Source organism: Chrysoperla carnea, chromosome 1, assembly GCF_905475395.1.
Source record: "Chrysoperla carnea chromosome 1, inChrCarn1.1, whole genome shotgun sequence".
NCBI classification, from domain to species: domain Eukaryota; kingdom Metazoa; phylum Arthropoda; class Insecta; order Neuroptera; family Chrysopidae; genus Chrysoperla; species Chrysoperla carnea.
This window is the reverse complement of record NC_058337.1, coordinates 106,517,637-106,530,481: the sequence shown is the minus strand read 5'-3', so window position 1 is coordinate 106,530,481 and position 12,845 is coordinate 106,517,637. Positions and strand designations below refer to the sequence as shown.

General features: G+C 32.9%; 2 protein-coding genes across 2 annotated transcripts; one reads left to right on the top strand and one right to left on the bottom strand.

The window, feature by feature from the left end:
- Positions 1–7,877: 7,877 nt before the first annotated feature.
- Positions 7,878–9,907, bottom strand: LOC123305205 (keratin-associated protein 10-6-like). The gene is made up of 2 exons (XM_044886850.1): positions 9,010–9,907; positions 7,878–8,976 (listed from the first exon to the last, which is right to left on the bottom strand). Exons 1-2 carry the CDS (start codon positions 9,809–9,811, stop codon positions 7,910–7,912), a joined length of 1,869 nt encoding a protein of 622 aa, XP_044742785.1. The 5' UTR covers positions 9,812–9,907; the 3' UTR covers positions 7,878–7,909.
- Positions 9,908–10,822: 915 nt separating this feature from the next.
- Positions 10,823–12,401, top strand: LOC123305901 (nucleoside diphosphate kinase homolog 5). Its single transcript, XM_044887740.1, has 3 exons — positions 10,823–11,206; positions 11,660–11,969; positions 12,199–12,401. Exons 1-3 carry the CDS (start codon positions 10,859–10,861, stop codon positions 12,399–12,401), a joined length of 861 nt encoding a protein of 286 aa, XP_044743675.1. The 5' UTR covers positions 10,823–10,858.
- The last annotated feature ends 444 nt before the right edge of the window (positions 12,402–12,845 follow it).

Below are 12,845 nucleotides of genomic sequence, written 5' to 3'. Positions count from 1 at the left end.
AAATTATTGAAACCTATTAGAGCCAGGTTAATTTTGATTACAGAATTGAAAAATTTGACCCAAATTTAGTAGGATTACATACTTTGTTTATCAAAATTAGATATAATTTGAATGTGATAGAGCAAAATTAAATTTTTTGGATTCTGATGACGTCATCAAGTTAAAAAATTTGATATTTTTGATAACACAGCCAAATTTGATCCGATCTTATTGAAATTTTTTTTGAAATTCACTAATTTTGGGTCATTCTTTTCAGCTGCAATGTCAGTTTTACGCCAGCTATCACTGATATGTTTAATTCCGGCACCAGAGCTCCAAATTATTGAAACCTATTAGAGCTAGGTTAATTTTGATCACAAATTTGAAAAATATGACTCAAATTTAGTAGGATTACATACTTTGTTTATCAAAATTGGATAAAATTTGAATATGATAAAGTGAAATTAAATTTTTTGGATTCTGATGACGTCATCAAGTTAAAAAATTGGATTTTTTTGATAACACAGGCAAATTTGATCCGATCTTATTGGAATTTTTTTTGAAATCCACTAATTTTGGGTCATTCTTTTCAGCTGCAATGTCAGTTTTACGCCAGCTATCACTGATATGTTTAATTCCGGCACCAGGGCTCCAAATTATTGAAACCTATTAGAGCTAGGTTAATTTTGATCACAAATTTGAAAAATATGACTCAAATTTAGTAGGATTACATACTTTGTTTATCAAAATTGAATAAAATTTGAATATGATAAAGTGAAATTAAATTTTTTGGATTCTGATGACGTCATCAAGTTAAAAAATTTGATTTTTTTGATAACACAGCCAAATTTGATCCGATCTTATTGGAATTTTTTTGAAATCCACTAATTTTGGGTCATTCTTTTCAGCTGCAATGTCAGTTTTACGCTAGCTATCACTGATATGTTTAATTCCGGTACCAGGGCTCCAAATTATTGAAACCTATTAGAGCCAGGTTAATTTTGATTACAGAATTGAAAAATTTGACCCAAATTTAGTAGGATTACATACTTTGTTTATCAAAATTAGATAAAATTTGAATGTGATAGAGCAAAATTAAATTTTTTGGATTCTGATGACGTCATCAAGTTAAAAAATTTGATATTTTTGATAACACAGCCAAATTTGATCCGATCTTATTGAAATTTTTTTTGAAATCCACTAATTTTGGGTCATTCTTTTCAGCTGCAATGTCAGTTTTAAGCTAGCTATCACTGATATGTTTAATTCCGGTACCAGTGCTCCAAATTATTGAAACCTATTAGAGCCAGGTTAATTTTGATTACAGAATTGAAAAATATGACCCAAATTTCGTAGAATTACATACTTTGTTTATCAAAATTAGATAAAATTTGAATGTTATAGAGCAAAATTAAATTTTTTGGATTCTGATGACGTCATCAAGTTACAAAATTCGATTTCTTTGATTGAATCAGCTCTCATCGCCTCGTCTCTCGTTGACGTATTTTTGTTCATCTGTCTCTCGTGTAAACATAAATCTTTCCCCAGTATCTTATATGTAATAAAATGAAAATCAAGGTTTATACTGCATAAAAGTTTGATGACATTACTGTCATACAGATGTTATATTCAATATACTTTTATTGTAAAAATATGAACCTGGTCAGTTGATTCTTTCCTCGAATATCTGGGAATTGGTTTTCTCCTACCATCATTGTCTTTAATTGCTACATGATTCCATGGTATTGGCATAGCATTATTGCTACGTGTATATCCGTCCTCTGAAAGACAACCTATTAAAGGTGATAGAATTAATGGCCCTAGCATAATATCAGTTTGAACGGCCACAGTTTTTTTTGATTGTTGAAAAATTATAACACAAGGCTCAGAAAAATTAGCTGTAGTTTGTAGTTGCAATGAATTTGCTCTCTTCTTGCATTGAAAATCAATTACAAAATTTTCATTTAATGTACTTTGTAAATTTGGTAATGATGTAACTCTTTCAAAAGTGCGTTTACATGGTATCGCACGTAATCCAAAAATACTTTTCATTTGTGAATTTGGCATCTTTATACTGTTGAGCTGTTAAAATAAAAGTATAAAATTTAAATTTTTCAAAAATGTGCTATTTTTTAATGGCAAATGTATTTTGTTTCCAAATTCATGACGAATAAATTAAATTATACTGCAACTTCTGATATTTCACATCATTCATTATCGATGGATTAACTTTGAGACTTGGTTTATAATTTCTTAACAAACGCAAAAAAAAAGTGAAGAATATCAATGGTCGCATTTATAAATACTTGAACTGGATTTGCTTTTGGAAACGGCGAACCACAAATAAGTTCAGAAAACAATGATTTTCCATTCATAAAAGTAAAATTTAGCATTTCTATCTCAATAATTTAAACTTCCTGATACTATGTCAATAATCTTGAATGCCATTTGGATAGAAAATTAATAAATCCCTTCAGTTATGTGCTCAAATATTATCGAGGTAATATTAGCGAGGCAAAAAAGTATGCGAGCTTTCTAATATCGCGTCAAGTAAGTAAGTACTACCTTTAAAATAGAATACGAGCCTGTGGACCAATTAAAGAAACTTGAAAATATTTAATTATCATTCATTATGAACACAAAATTGGTTTTTTTGGCCCATAGATGCATTTTATTAGATTTTTTAGCAAAATTTAGTAAAGTAAAGAAAAGAACGTTCTTGGCAGAAATGCTCGTTATCGCCTTCATGTCGTTAGAGAGTGAATAGTTGGATAAATCTGGAATATGTCAAATGCGTCAACCGTTGCTGGCGAGACCACTCAACTTAAAAATCTATAATTAATACTAAATTGATCAATATACAACTTTATGCGTCTGTATCAAAAAAAAAAATAATTTTCGTTCAAAAGTTCCAGCTACCCCGGACAACTCATTCAAATTGAAACAATAGCTTTATTTTGTACTCTGCCCTCAAAAATACAAGCTTGAATTATTTGCAGCACTTCGTGATTTTATCATTTTTGAATATCAAACAAACTTGTTAAACAATGAAATTATTCCTTTCTACCCTTTATTTCTCGCTCAATAAAAAAACTTGTTGACTAGTTTTATACCTAATTTAGGATATTCGCTATTGGTTTCCCATTCCCATAGTGGATATCCTATAAAGATAAAAAAAGAAAGAGGTACGACAAAAATAACAATATATTACAAATACGACCATATACAAAAAAGCAACGTTTTTACCTTCGCTACTACTTTCAATCTGTTTTTGTAACGACAGCTTTTTTCCTCCCTTTTTTCTCACCGGAACAAATTTTTTACCAATATCACATTCTGTCATAACGTTTGGTATACTATCGCTAGATTCTTCACTAAACGATAATCGGGAATCTCTTGCTGTTTTTCTTTTCAAATCAACATCAAACATGGCTCGGTTACGTATTCTTTTAATATACAAAGGTGACATTTGTCCAAATTGTTTTTTAATCACATTACCTTTCAAATTATAATCCATCATGGGTAGATTATCAAATTCTAAATCATGGGTTTCTGAGTCATCTGATGCCTCTCCCAGATCAAAATCAAACATTGCTCTTTTATTTAGATATACTTTAGGATCAATTTTCGTTTTTTCCATTAAATCATAATCAAACATTCCTCTTTGAATTTCATACTCATTGAAGTTATTCTCAAAACTATCAGTTGAATGACGATTGTCAGCACGGTAAGCTAAATGATAACGACTCGCACTTGGACATAAATTATAATCCCACATAACAGAGTCGTCCAAACATTTTTTTCTTCTTTTTCTTATAAATTTTCCATATAAATCATAGTCAAACATACCACGTGGAAAAGTGACGTCAGACTCAACACTCACATCACTTAAATTTTCATCACTGTCTGTCATCATCATTGAATACATTTCACAAATATTACGATTTTGAGGACAGCCACAAACACATTCACCCATTTCTTGACCATTTTTACATTTACATTTAAGAAGTTTTTCTTCTACATCTTTACGTAGTCTTGGCGGCGGACGGCCTAAATCGGTATCATATTGTAATTTATATTGAATGTGATTTATCTTTAATTCCGGTTCCTTTAATTCAGGTTTTTCTTTTGGTTCATCATCGTTACAAGGTATTACCAATAAGTCTTTATCTTCCATGACGTATTGTATGTAATCTTCTAAAAATATTGTTCGATCCCGACGCTTTGTTAAACCTAATTTAATAATTCTAGCTGTAGTCTTTATATCGTAAATTGTATACCTTTGGGGAGAAAACGAATTCTTTGATATGCTTATAGGATTATGTGGACAGACAAATTTTGGTTGGACAGACAAGTGTTGCCAGAATAGAATTATGGAGAGAAACTGAGAAATTTGGCAAACCGAATTCTAGGTTTTCTCGAGTTTTTTAAGTCTAGGATTACTGGAAATTGTTGGTATAATACAATTTCATGCTGCACTTCATCAACTCAAAATGGACGTCACTTCGGTTGAAATTAGGGACGAGTCACATCTCGTACGTACGTTTCTACGTAAGTCCGTAGAAATACAACAAGTGAAATTTACAAAATTTTAAAAAACCCCGAGAAATTTTTCGGGTACGGAACCCAAAATTCGCACTTGAAACATATTAAGAACACTCTTCTTTAAACTATCTTTCAAACGAAACAAAAAAATTAATATAGGTTCATTCGGTTATTCGCTACGATTCCACAGACAGACAGACACACACATAGTGATCAAACTTATAACAAACCTTTTGGCTCGGGGGTAAAAAATGATCTAGGCATTGTGGCGAATTTGAAATATCATTTCAAATAACCTAGAGTTCTCATATGTATTACCTTTAATGTACCAGAAAACGCTTTAGTTGTGTAGTCTAGAACAAAGTGTCTATTTTCGATTATTAATTTCTCCCCAAAGAAATTCAATTTAAAATTTAAATTCATTGAACTAACCTACTTGTGGTGGTATTATACCACTTTTTAAATTACTATCCCACATTGGTTTTACTGCATGTGGATCCATTTCCACAGGTAATTTTGATCCAATCGTAAATATATTATGATCTAACGGAGCAGGCGGTTGTAATAAATCAATATCCAGCATTGGCCTATTGGCTTCAATTTCTTGTCCATCCATCATATATAAATTGTCAAAGTCTTTTATGTTTCGTGCAGGTAAATCAAATTTCATTTCATCATCAGATTCGAGTACAGGTGAGTCCGTGATTACTACCGCTAATGGAAATTCATCTGCAACGTGTGATAACAAATCGAATTCATATTTATCTAATTCTGATATTTGTTCAATGGTATCTTCTAAATTTTCATTTGTTTTGGTATCGTGTGACTGTTCATCCATATTTGCCATGGTATCGTTTGCATCTTGTTCTTTACAAACCTTATCGTACAAGTTTCTTAGGTTATTGATTTCCATCATTAACGTTTTCATAGTATCAGAAACACCGTTCAATAATTGTTTTTCATTATATGTGTCGCATCGATTGATTCGACGTTGAATATCTACATCAGTAACATGTACTGTATCTTTTGGTTTGATCACCGAACGGAATTCCGGTTCATTAAAATACCTAGAAATTCGACTTTCTTCTTCCGATACCAATGAGCCTTTACCTGTATCCAATACTGATAGAGGAATTAATTTCCTTTCTTCTACCTCTTCTTCCCAACCACCTTCATCCTGATCTTCAATTTTCTTTTCCTCTTTTGATTCCTTCCCACTAAAAACTTCTTCATGGACATAAGGTTTCCGTAATTGTTCTTTAATCTTTGAATCACTGCAATCTTTTGTCCCAGTTGTAACAATTGTTTGGATATCTTCTTCCATATTTGGTGGAAAACCTTCTGGATCTAACGTTATATCTGTTTGGCATTGTTTCGGAATTTTATCAACTTCGTCGTCATCATCATCATCATCATCGTCATCGTCGTCGTCATCAATTCTTCTTTTTGTTGCTGTTTTTGGTTGCACTTTTCTTGCTGTTTTTGATTGTACCTTTCCTGTGGTTTTTGAATGCACTTTTCTCGCAGATTTTTGTTGCACTTTTCCTGCTGTTTTTGGTTGCACTTTTCCTGCTGGCTTTTGTGGTATATTTAATACTGTGTTTAGTTTTTCATCCTCGTCCTCACCATCATCGTCGTCATCATCTTCATCTCTTTTCTTTGCTGCGAATTTTGGCTCATCCTTGGCTGTTGGTTTTTTCGGTTTCTCAACCTCATCATTATCGTCGTCGTCATCATCATCATCATCTCTTTTCTTTGCTGCGGATTTTGACGCCTCCTTGGCTGTTGGTTTTTTTGGTTTCTCATCCTCATCATCATCATCGTAGTCATCATCATCATCTCTTTTCTTTGCTGCGGATTTTGACGCCTCCTTGGCTGTTGGTTTTTTCGGTTTCTCATACTCATCATCATCATCGTCGTCATCATCATCATCTCTTTTCTTTGCTGCGGATTTTGGCGCTTCCTTGGCTGTTGGTTTTTTTGGTTTCTCATCCTCATCATCGTCGTCATCATCGTCACCTCTTTTCTTTGCTGCCGACTTTGGTGGTTCTTTTATTGTTAGTTTTTTTGATTTCTCATCCTCATCAGCATCATTCTCGTCGTCGTCATCATCGTCTCTTTTTTTTGCTGTCGATTTTGGCTGCTCTTGAATTGTTGTTAATTTTTTTGGTTTCTCATCCTCATCGCTCTCATCATCATCATCTTTTCTTTTACGGTTCATTATAAGTTTTTATTTGCTCCACAATATTTTTTCATAAATTTTCTCGATTTTTTATCGACATATTCATTTACTAATAGACAAGCAAAATTGTGGTGCTTAAATAAAATCGTTACGTGTTTTCCGATTACCATCAGCGTAATTACTTTGATGTAAAATATCAGAAGAACAGTTTTTATTTATTTTTTCTGGTTATTATACTATTTTTTTGTAAGATTTTAGAAACTTTTTACGTATTTTTTTTATTTGTTATTAAACTATATGAATAAAATTAAATTAAATATTGTTTGCAACACTTACAATTGAAAATTTTAATCAAATTAATTGTCAACAAAAATGACCACATACATTTAGAAGAAATCATCTGGAAAAAAAAAATATCTACAGTGTGTCGCATTTAAGATGAAGACACCCTCACATTTTTGTTATTTATAGAAATATCGATGAAATTTTGCTCAGTCGTACAAGATGATGGTAAACATTGTTTAAGATACTCAGCCTACTCAGCCTACAACAAATTGGCTAATTTTTTTATGCCCATATACCGATTTTCATGACAAAATTCGCATTTTTAATTTTTTTATTATTTTGACCTTTACTCAAAATTAGTACACGTTTTAAATTGTGAAAATCTGTGAAACTTTTTAAATCTCAATTTTTTATAAACAAACTTGCCTTTTATTAAATCCCAGAATTTTTATTTCAATTTGGGCTCGCGGGTTATTGTTTCGAAACCTAACACGTGCTTTTATAAGTAAAAAAAATGTACGCCTATTTTGGGGCTTAATACTCAAAAGTCTGTTTTTTCATTGTTTTCATATGAATAGTTCAAAATTGTAAGATTTTTAGGCTTTTTATACTTTTCTTTTCAGAAAATTGACAGAAATTATTAAAATTTTACTTACAAGCAAAGAGTTAATTTCTTCTAAGTGAATTTTTCCCTAATTAAAGCTAAAAATTTCCAACACAAATAATTTTCAAAAGCATATTTGAAAAAAAAAAAAAAAAAAAACAAACTTATTTTTCAAAATAGAAATTTTTTAATTTGTGAAATTACAAATAATTTCATTTGTTCATAATAAAATTACACTAAAATATTATACAAATAAAATAAAATCATAGTTCACTTGGACACAACATGTTATACAAAAAAACACACAAAAACTTTCAACAAAACTTTGGTAAACATGGGTACTTTGCACATAAACACGGTACTCGAGAATTAGAACGTTGTACACAATATGAAGGACCAAACATTGTACATCCTGAACATTTACATGATGTATTACACTCAGGTGAAATTGGTGTGGGGCATGTTTTTGGGCGCCCACAACTATCAAGATACGGCCTTCTCGATCCATAATAGCAATCATTAAAGCATAAACTTTTCACTCGTATACACGGGCGTCTTGGTGGGCAGGGCTTACAAGGATCATAATAATCGTTTCGATATGGACGAGTTCTTGGTGGGCAAGGTGCGCACGTTCCTCCTCCAGGTTCACATGGTCCACATGCACCTCTACCAGGTTCGCAAGGACCGCAAGTGGCGTTACCAGGACCACAAGGCATACAAGCATTGCCGCTAGTTCCGTAAGGCCTACGACCACCACTGGATCTCCAAGGTCCACAAGTATCAGCGCTAGGACCGCAGGGTCCACATGGACTACCACCAGGTCCGCAAGGTCCACAACCACCTCCGCCAGGTCTGCAAGGCCCACATGCACCGCCAGCAGGACCGCAAGGTTCACATACACCGGCACTAGGTCCGCAAGGTCCGCGTGCACCGCCACTTAGTCCACGTGGAGGGCATGCACTTCCGCCGGGTGGACAAGGAGATGAGCACTGGCTCCCACCAGGAGGACAAGGTGAGGTACACCTTCTAGGTCTACACCTATCATTACAATCATTAAAAATTGCTGAACGTATATTACTCAAAGATCTCAATTTATTAATTCTGTAATTGTAATCCCCACAGCAATTATCTCTGCCATACGGGTTTATTGAAAACATAGTACCTGACCCAGAACAGAATAACGATGGTAAAGGCTCACAGCAATTACTTTCAGAATTAGGTACAGCACATCCATCAACCATTTTTACACAAAGGTTATTACATGATTTATCATAATAGAAACATGGGTATTTATACGAATCACAATTTGGGGGGCATCTTGATCTTGGTCCACAATATGTGGATCTTTTCGGTGGACATGGACTACATGGCCTACTTGGACCTAGACCACAAGGACCACATGGCCCCCCTGGACCTGGACCACAAGGACCACTTGGTTCTGGACTACAAGGACTACATCTTGGCGGCTTAGGACAGTATTTTGTGGGTCGGCACGGTGATGCACAGCGAATTGGCTTACAAGGATCGCAACTTGGATCACATCGAGGACTACATGGTGATGGACATCTCATAGGTGATCTATACGATGGCGTACATGGTGGCCCATCACAACATACTCTTGGTTTTACACAATTTCTAGGATATCTGTAATTACACGGTGGTTTCTTACACCTAGGGCTTCCACATGGTGACCTGCAAGGGTATCTTGGACCACAACGTCTTGTTCTTGAAATACGATTTTTCGATAATATAATTGAGTCACATGCTCGTGGAAATCTTTCGTCACATGAATCGCAGCATCGATCATTAACGCATGGTTCTATGAACGTCGAACACCTTGGTGGACAATCTGGTGGTCCATATCTGAGCTTAATTGGTCTTGGGTATGGATTATGAGAACATGGCGATGGTGATGGACATGGTCTTCGACATAATCGACTGCAGTTCATTGCTGAATAACGCATATTATGTAACGAACCTGTCGGACTTCTTAATGAACACTCTGATATAACACGATCACAATATTTATCAGCGCATGGATCCCGACAATATCTGGGTGTGAATGTACAACTGTCTTCTGCTACACATGTGTCAGAACAATTATTTCTTCCGTATGGTGGACAATTTGGACGACAATCTTTCCTAAACAATACTTCGGCACAGTCTGAATTATCATATTTTGCAATGGAATCCCTTATTTTTCGTGATAAATTCATTACCCCTATGACATTAGTAAACTCGTAAATTTGGAATGTATTTGGCAAATATTTTCTAAATTAATATGACTTTCAGTGTTTTTTCATTTTTGACATTAAAACCGGCCTGATTCGAGCTGTGTTTTTTTCATGTAAATTTATTTATCTTTGTTGTTGCTATGACAAAATTCGGCCAATATCGCCATAAGCTAAAAATATGGATTAAATTTAAATAGTAATTTCCATTTGAGGTCATCTTCTCGACGTTAGTTTTTCAAGAAGTGTTTCTCTGGAATATCGTTTTAAGTTGAGATAAAAATAAAGTTAATGTAATCAAAGCATATTCTTATATTTATTTACACGTGCCATATATATGTTGCCATAGATACCAATTTTTATTACAACTGTCCCTATATGAAGCGAAGCAAAAACTCTTCTATTAGCGGATTTGGTTTAAACTAGAGCTACTCTGGTAGAAATAATTCATAAATTTGTGTATATTTTGACCCGCCAAGAATTATGTCGCCATAGTATTCATAGTTAATATTCTTTTAATTCAATTAAAAATCGTTTGTTAGGGTTCCGTATAACAAATATTTTAATGACGATTCAAGAGGGCTGGCTTAATATTAGGTACATTTTGAAGAAAGAAAAAAGTATATAACTATTCAAATTTTCATGAAGCGATTTATTATGATAGGATATCGTTATATCTTATTAACCTTGTTAAGATTAGAGGAAGGGCGACAAACAAAGACATAGTTTATTATATTTGACTGAGACTCGGTAAGGATTGTGCTAGCAAAATTGGATTATCCAATACTATCCAGCTCAAATTTTATTGTTTTGTTTCTGATAAAAAAATAATAATTGACTTTTCAAAATATTCCTCCGTACTTTATAGGTAAGTGTCTAACCTACACTTACCTATCATTTTCATTTGATTTTTCCATGAACCAAAACCTAATAATTTTATCACAATTTATGTTAATTGTTTTTGTGATCTATTTTTGCCTCTGAGATCATAAAATTTTTCTTTGTAAAATCTCAGTAACTAAATCAGTCGACATGCCGTCATCAATAAAAATTAAAAATTCTCAGAGCGATGACTCATCTTTAGACAGTCTCTTCATTATGGTAATGTCTCAAAAACAAGCTTCGAACAAATATATGTTAGATGAAGATGTGGTCGATGAAAGCCCTGTTGCATATCGTACACCAGCAGAAATTTTAGATGAATTAAATATTGACAAACGAACTCATATCGATTTACCAACCCAATCAATTGGCACGGTTACTGGAAAAACTGGTGAGGGAGTATGCGAACGTACATTGGCTATCATTAAACCAAATGCAATGAAATTTCGAACGGAGATTGAAAATCGAATTATTGATGAAGGATTTGAAATTTTAACGGTAAAAAAAATTTGATACAAAATTATTTTGATCAATGTCAATAGGGGCCCATTACTTTACGTACTTACTACCACAAAATTGAAATATTTATACTTATACTATTGAAAAAGACGCATGTCAATGGAAACTAAGAAAAAGTTTATAAGTTTAGATTTTACAGTTTACATGAATACGATGTATATTGCCTATACTGCTTGAAAAATGATTGGTGTAAGGTTTCGTATTTATAATTGCATTCATTTTTACGTTAAATATAACTTTAAACGATTTAAAGAACGAAAAACAAAAAAACTAAAAAATTTAATTTCGATGGCTTCAATAGATTATATGTGAACCAAATTATTCTAAGTACAGAAAAAATACTAGTTATACACCAAATTCCCATTCTCCCAAAATTTGTATAAGTACTGATGAATATCATAAAATTATTAGTTATATAAACTTTTATTCCAGAAAAGAACAGTGCATTTATCGCCAGAACAAGCTTCTGAATTTTACGCTTCATATTATGGTACCTTAGGCTTTCCCACAAGAATTGTGTATATGAGTTCAGCGCCCATAACGGTATACGTCTTAGCACGTGAAAAAGCAGTTAGTCATTGGTTAAAAGTAATCGGTCCCGAAAATGTGGCAGAAGCTGAATTATTTTGGCCATCAAGTTTACGTGGTGTTTTTGGAAAATGTGATAATGTCGATAATGCAGTGCATGGTAGCGCTGACCATATAGCTTCGAAGTGGGAAATTAGATTTTTCTTTCCACATCGTAAGTTTCTTAGTCTATTCGGATAAGTTGAAAAAATATCTTCCAATTTTTAAAATCCAACAACAAAAATTGAGAATTTGGTCCCAGCTTAAGTACAATTACATATTACGTGTATTAAAGCAAAATAAACTTTTACCATCCAAATTGGCTACGTGCGAGTGCACCTGTCTGTTTACGGTACTGATCATTTTTTATTACAGTCTGTATAAATATGTAATTTTATTTTTAGTTATCCTCGAGCCTATTTCGCAAGATGAAGTTGCTGAAGAGTATTTAAATAAAAATTTAAATCCAATTTTATCTGAGGGTTTAGCGGAACTTTTAAGAGTAAAACCAATCGATCCAATAATATGGTTTGCTGAGTGGCTACTGTGGCATAATCCAAATAGACCAAAATTGTTACCCGAAGCAATTGCCCGAACCAAAACATAAATATTTTAAACTTTTTCTAATTTTTATTAAGGTTTTAACATTTTTTTTACAATCTCTTAACGTTTCAGTTTAATTTATATCAAAATAAAGTGTTAAGAAATCGCATTTTCAATATTTACAATTTATAATTAGTTTGAAAAATAAACAACCTATGATGTGGGCATCATTTTTTTTTTTTTTTTTGGATTCCCCCAAGCTACAGTTCTAGCTTACTTCAAAAATTTTATTCATGTTTCCCCCAAAAATAAGGATTTTTTTAGGAAATTGAATCTATTTTTCGTTTAAACAAATCGTCGAAAAAGGATATAATCATGATTTTCATAAATGAAAATGATTTGTTAACAAAAAATTAACCAAAATTTTGTAACACATTCATTTAATCTTTTTCAGTTACGCTCCGATGACTAGCGCTGCCATTATTTTTCTTTTAAAAGTTCTATCTCT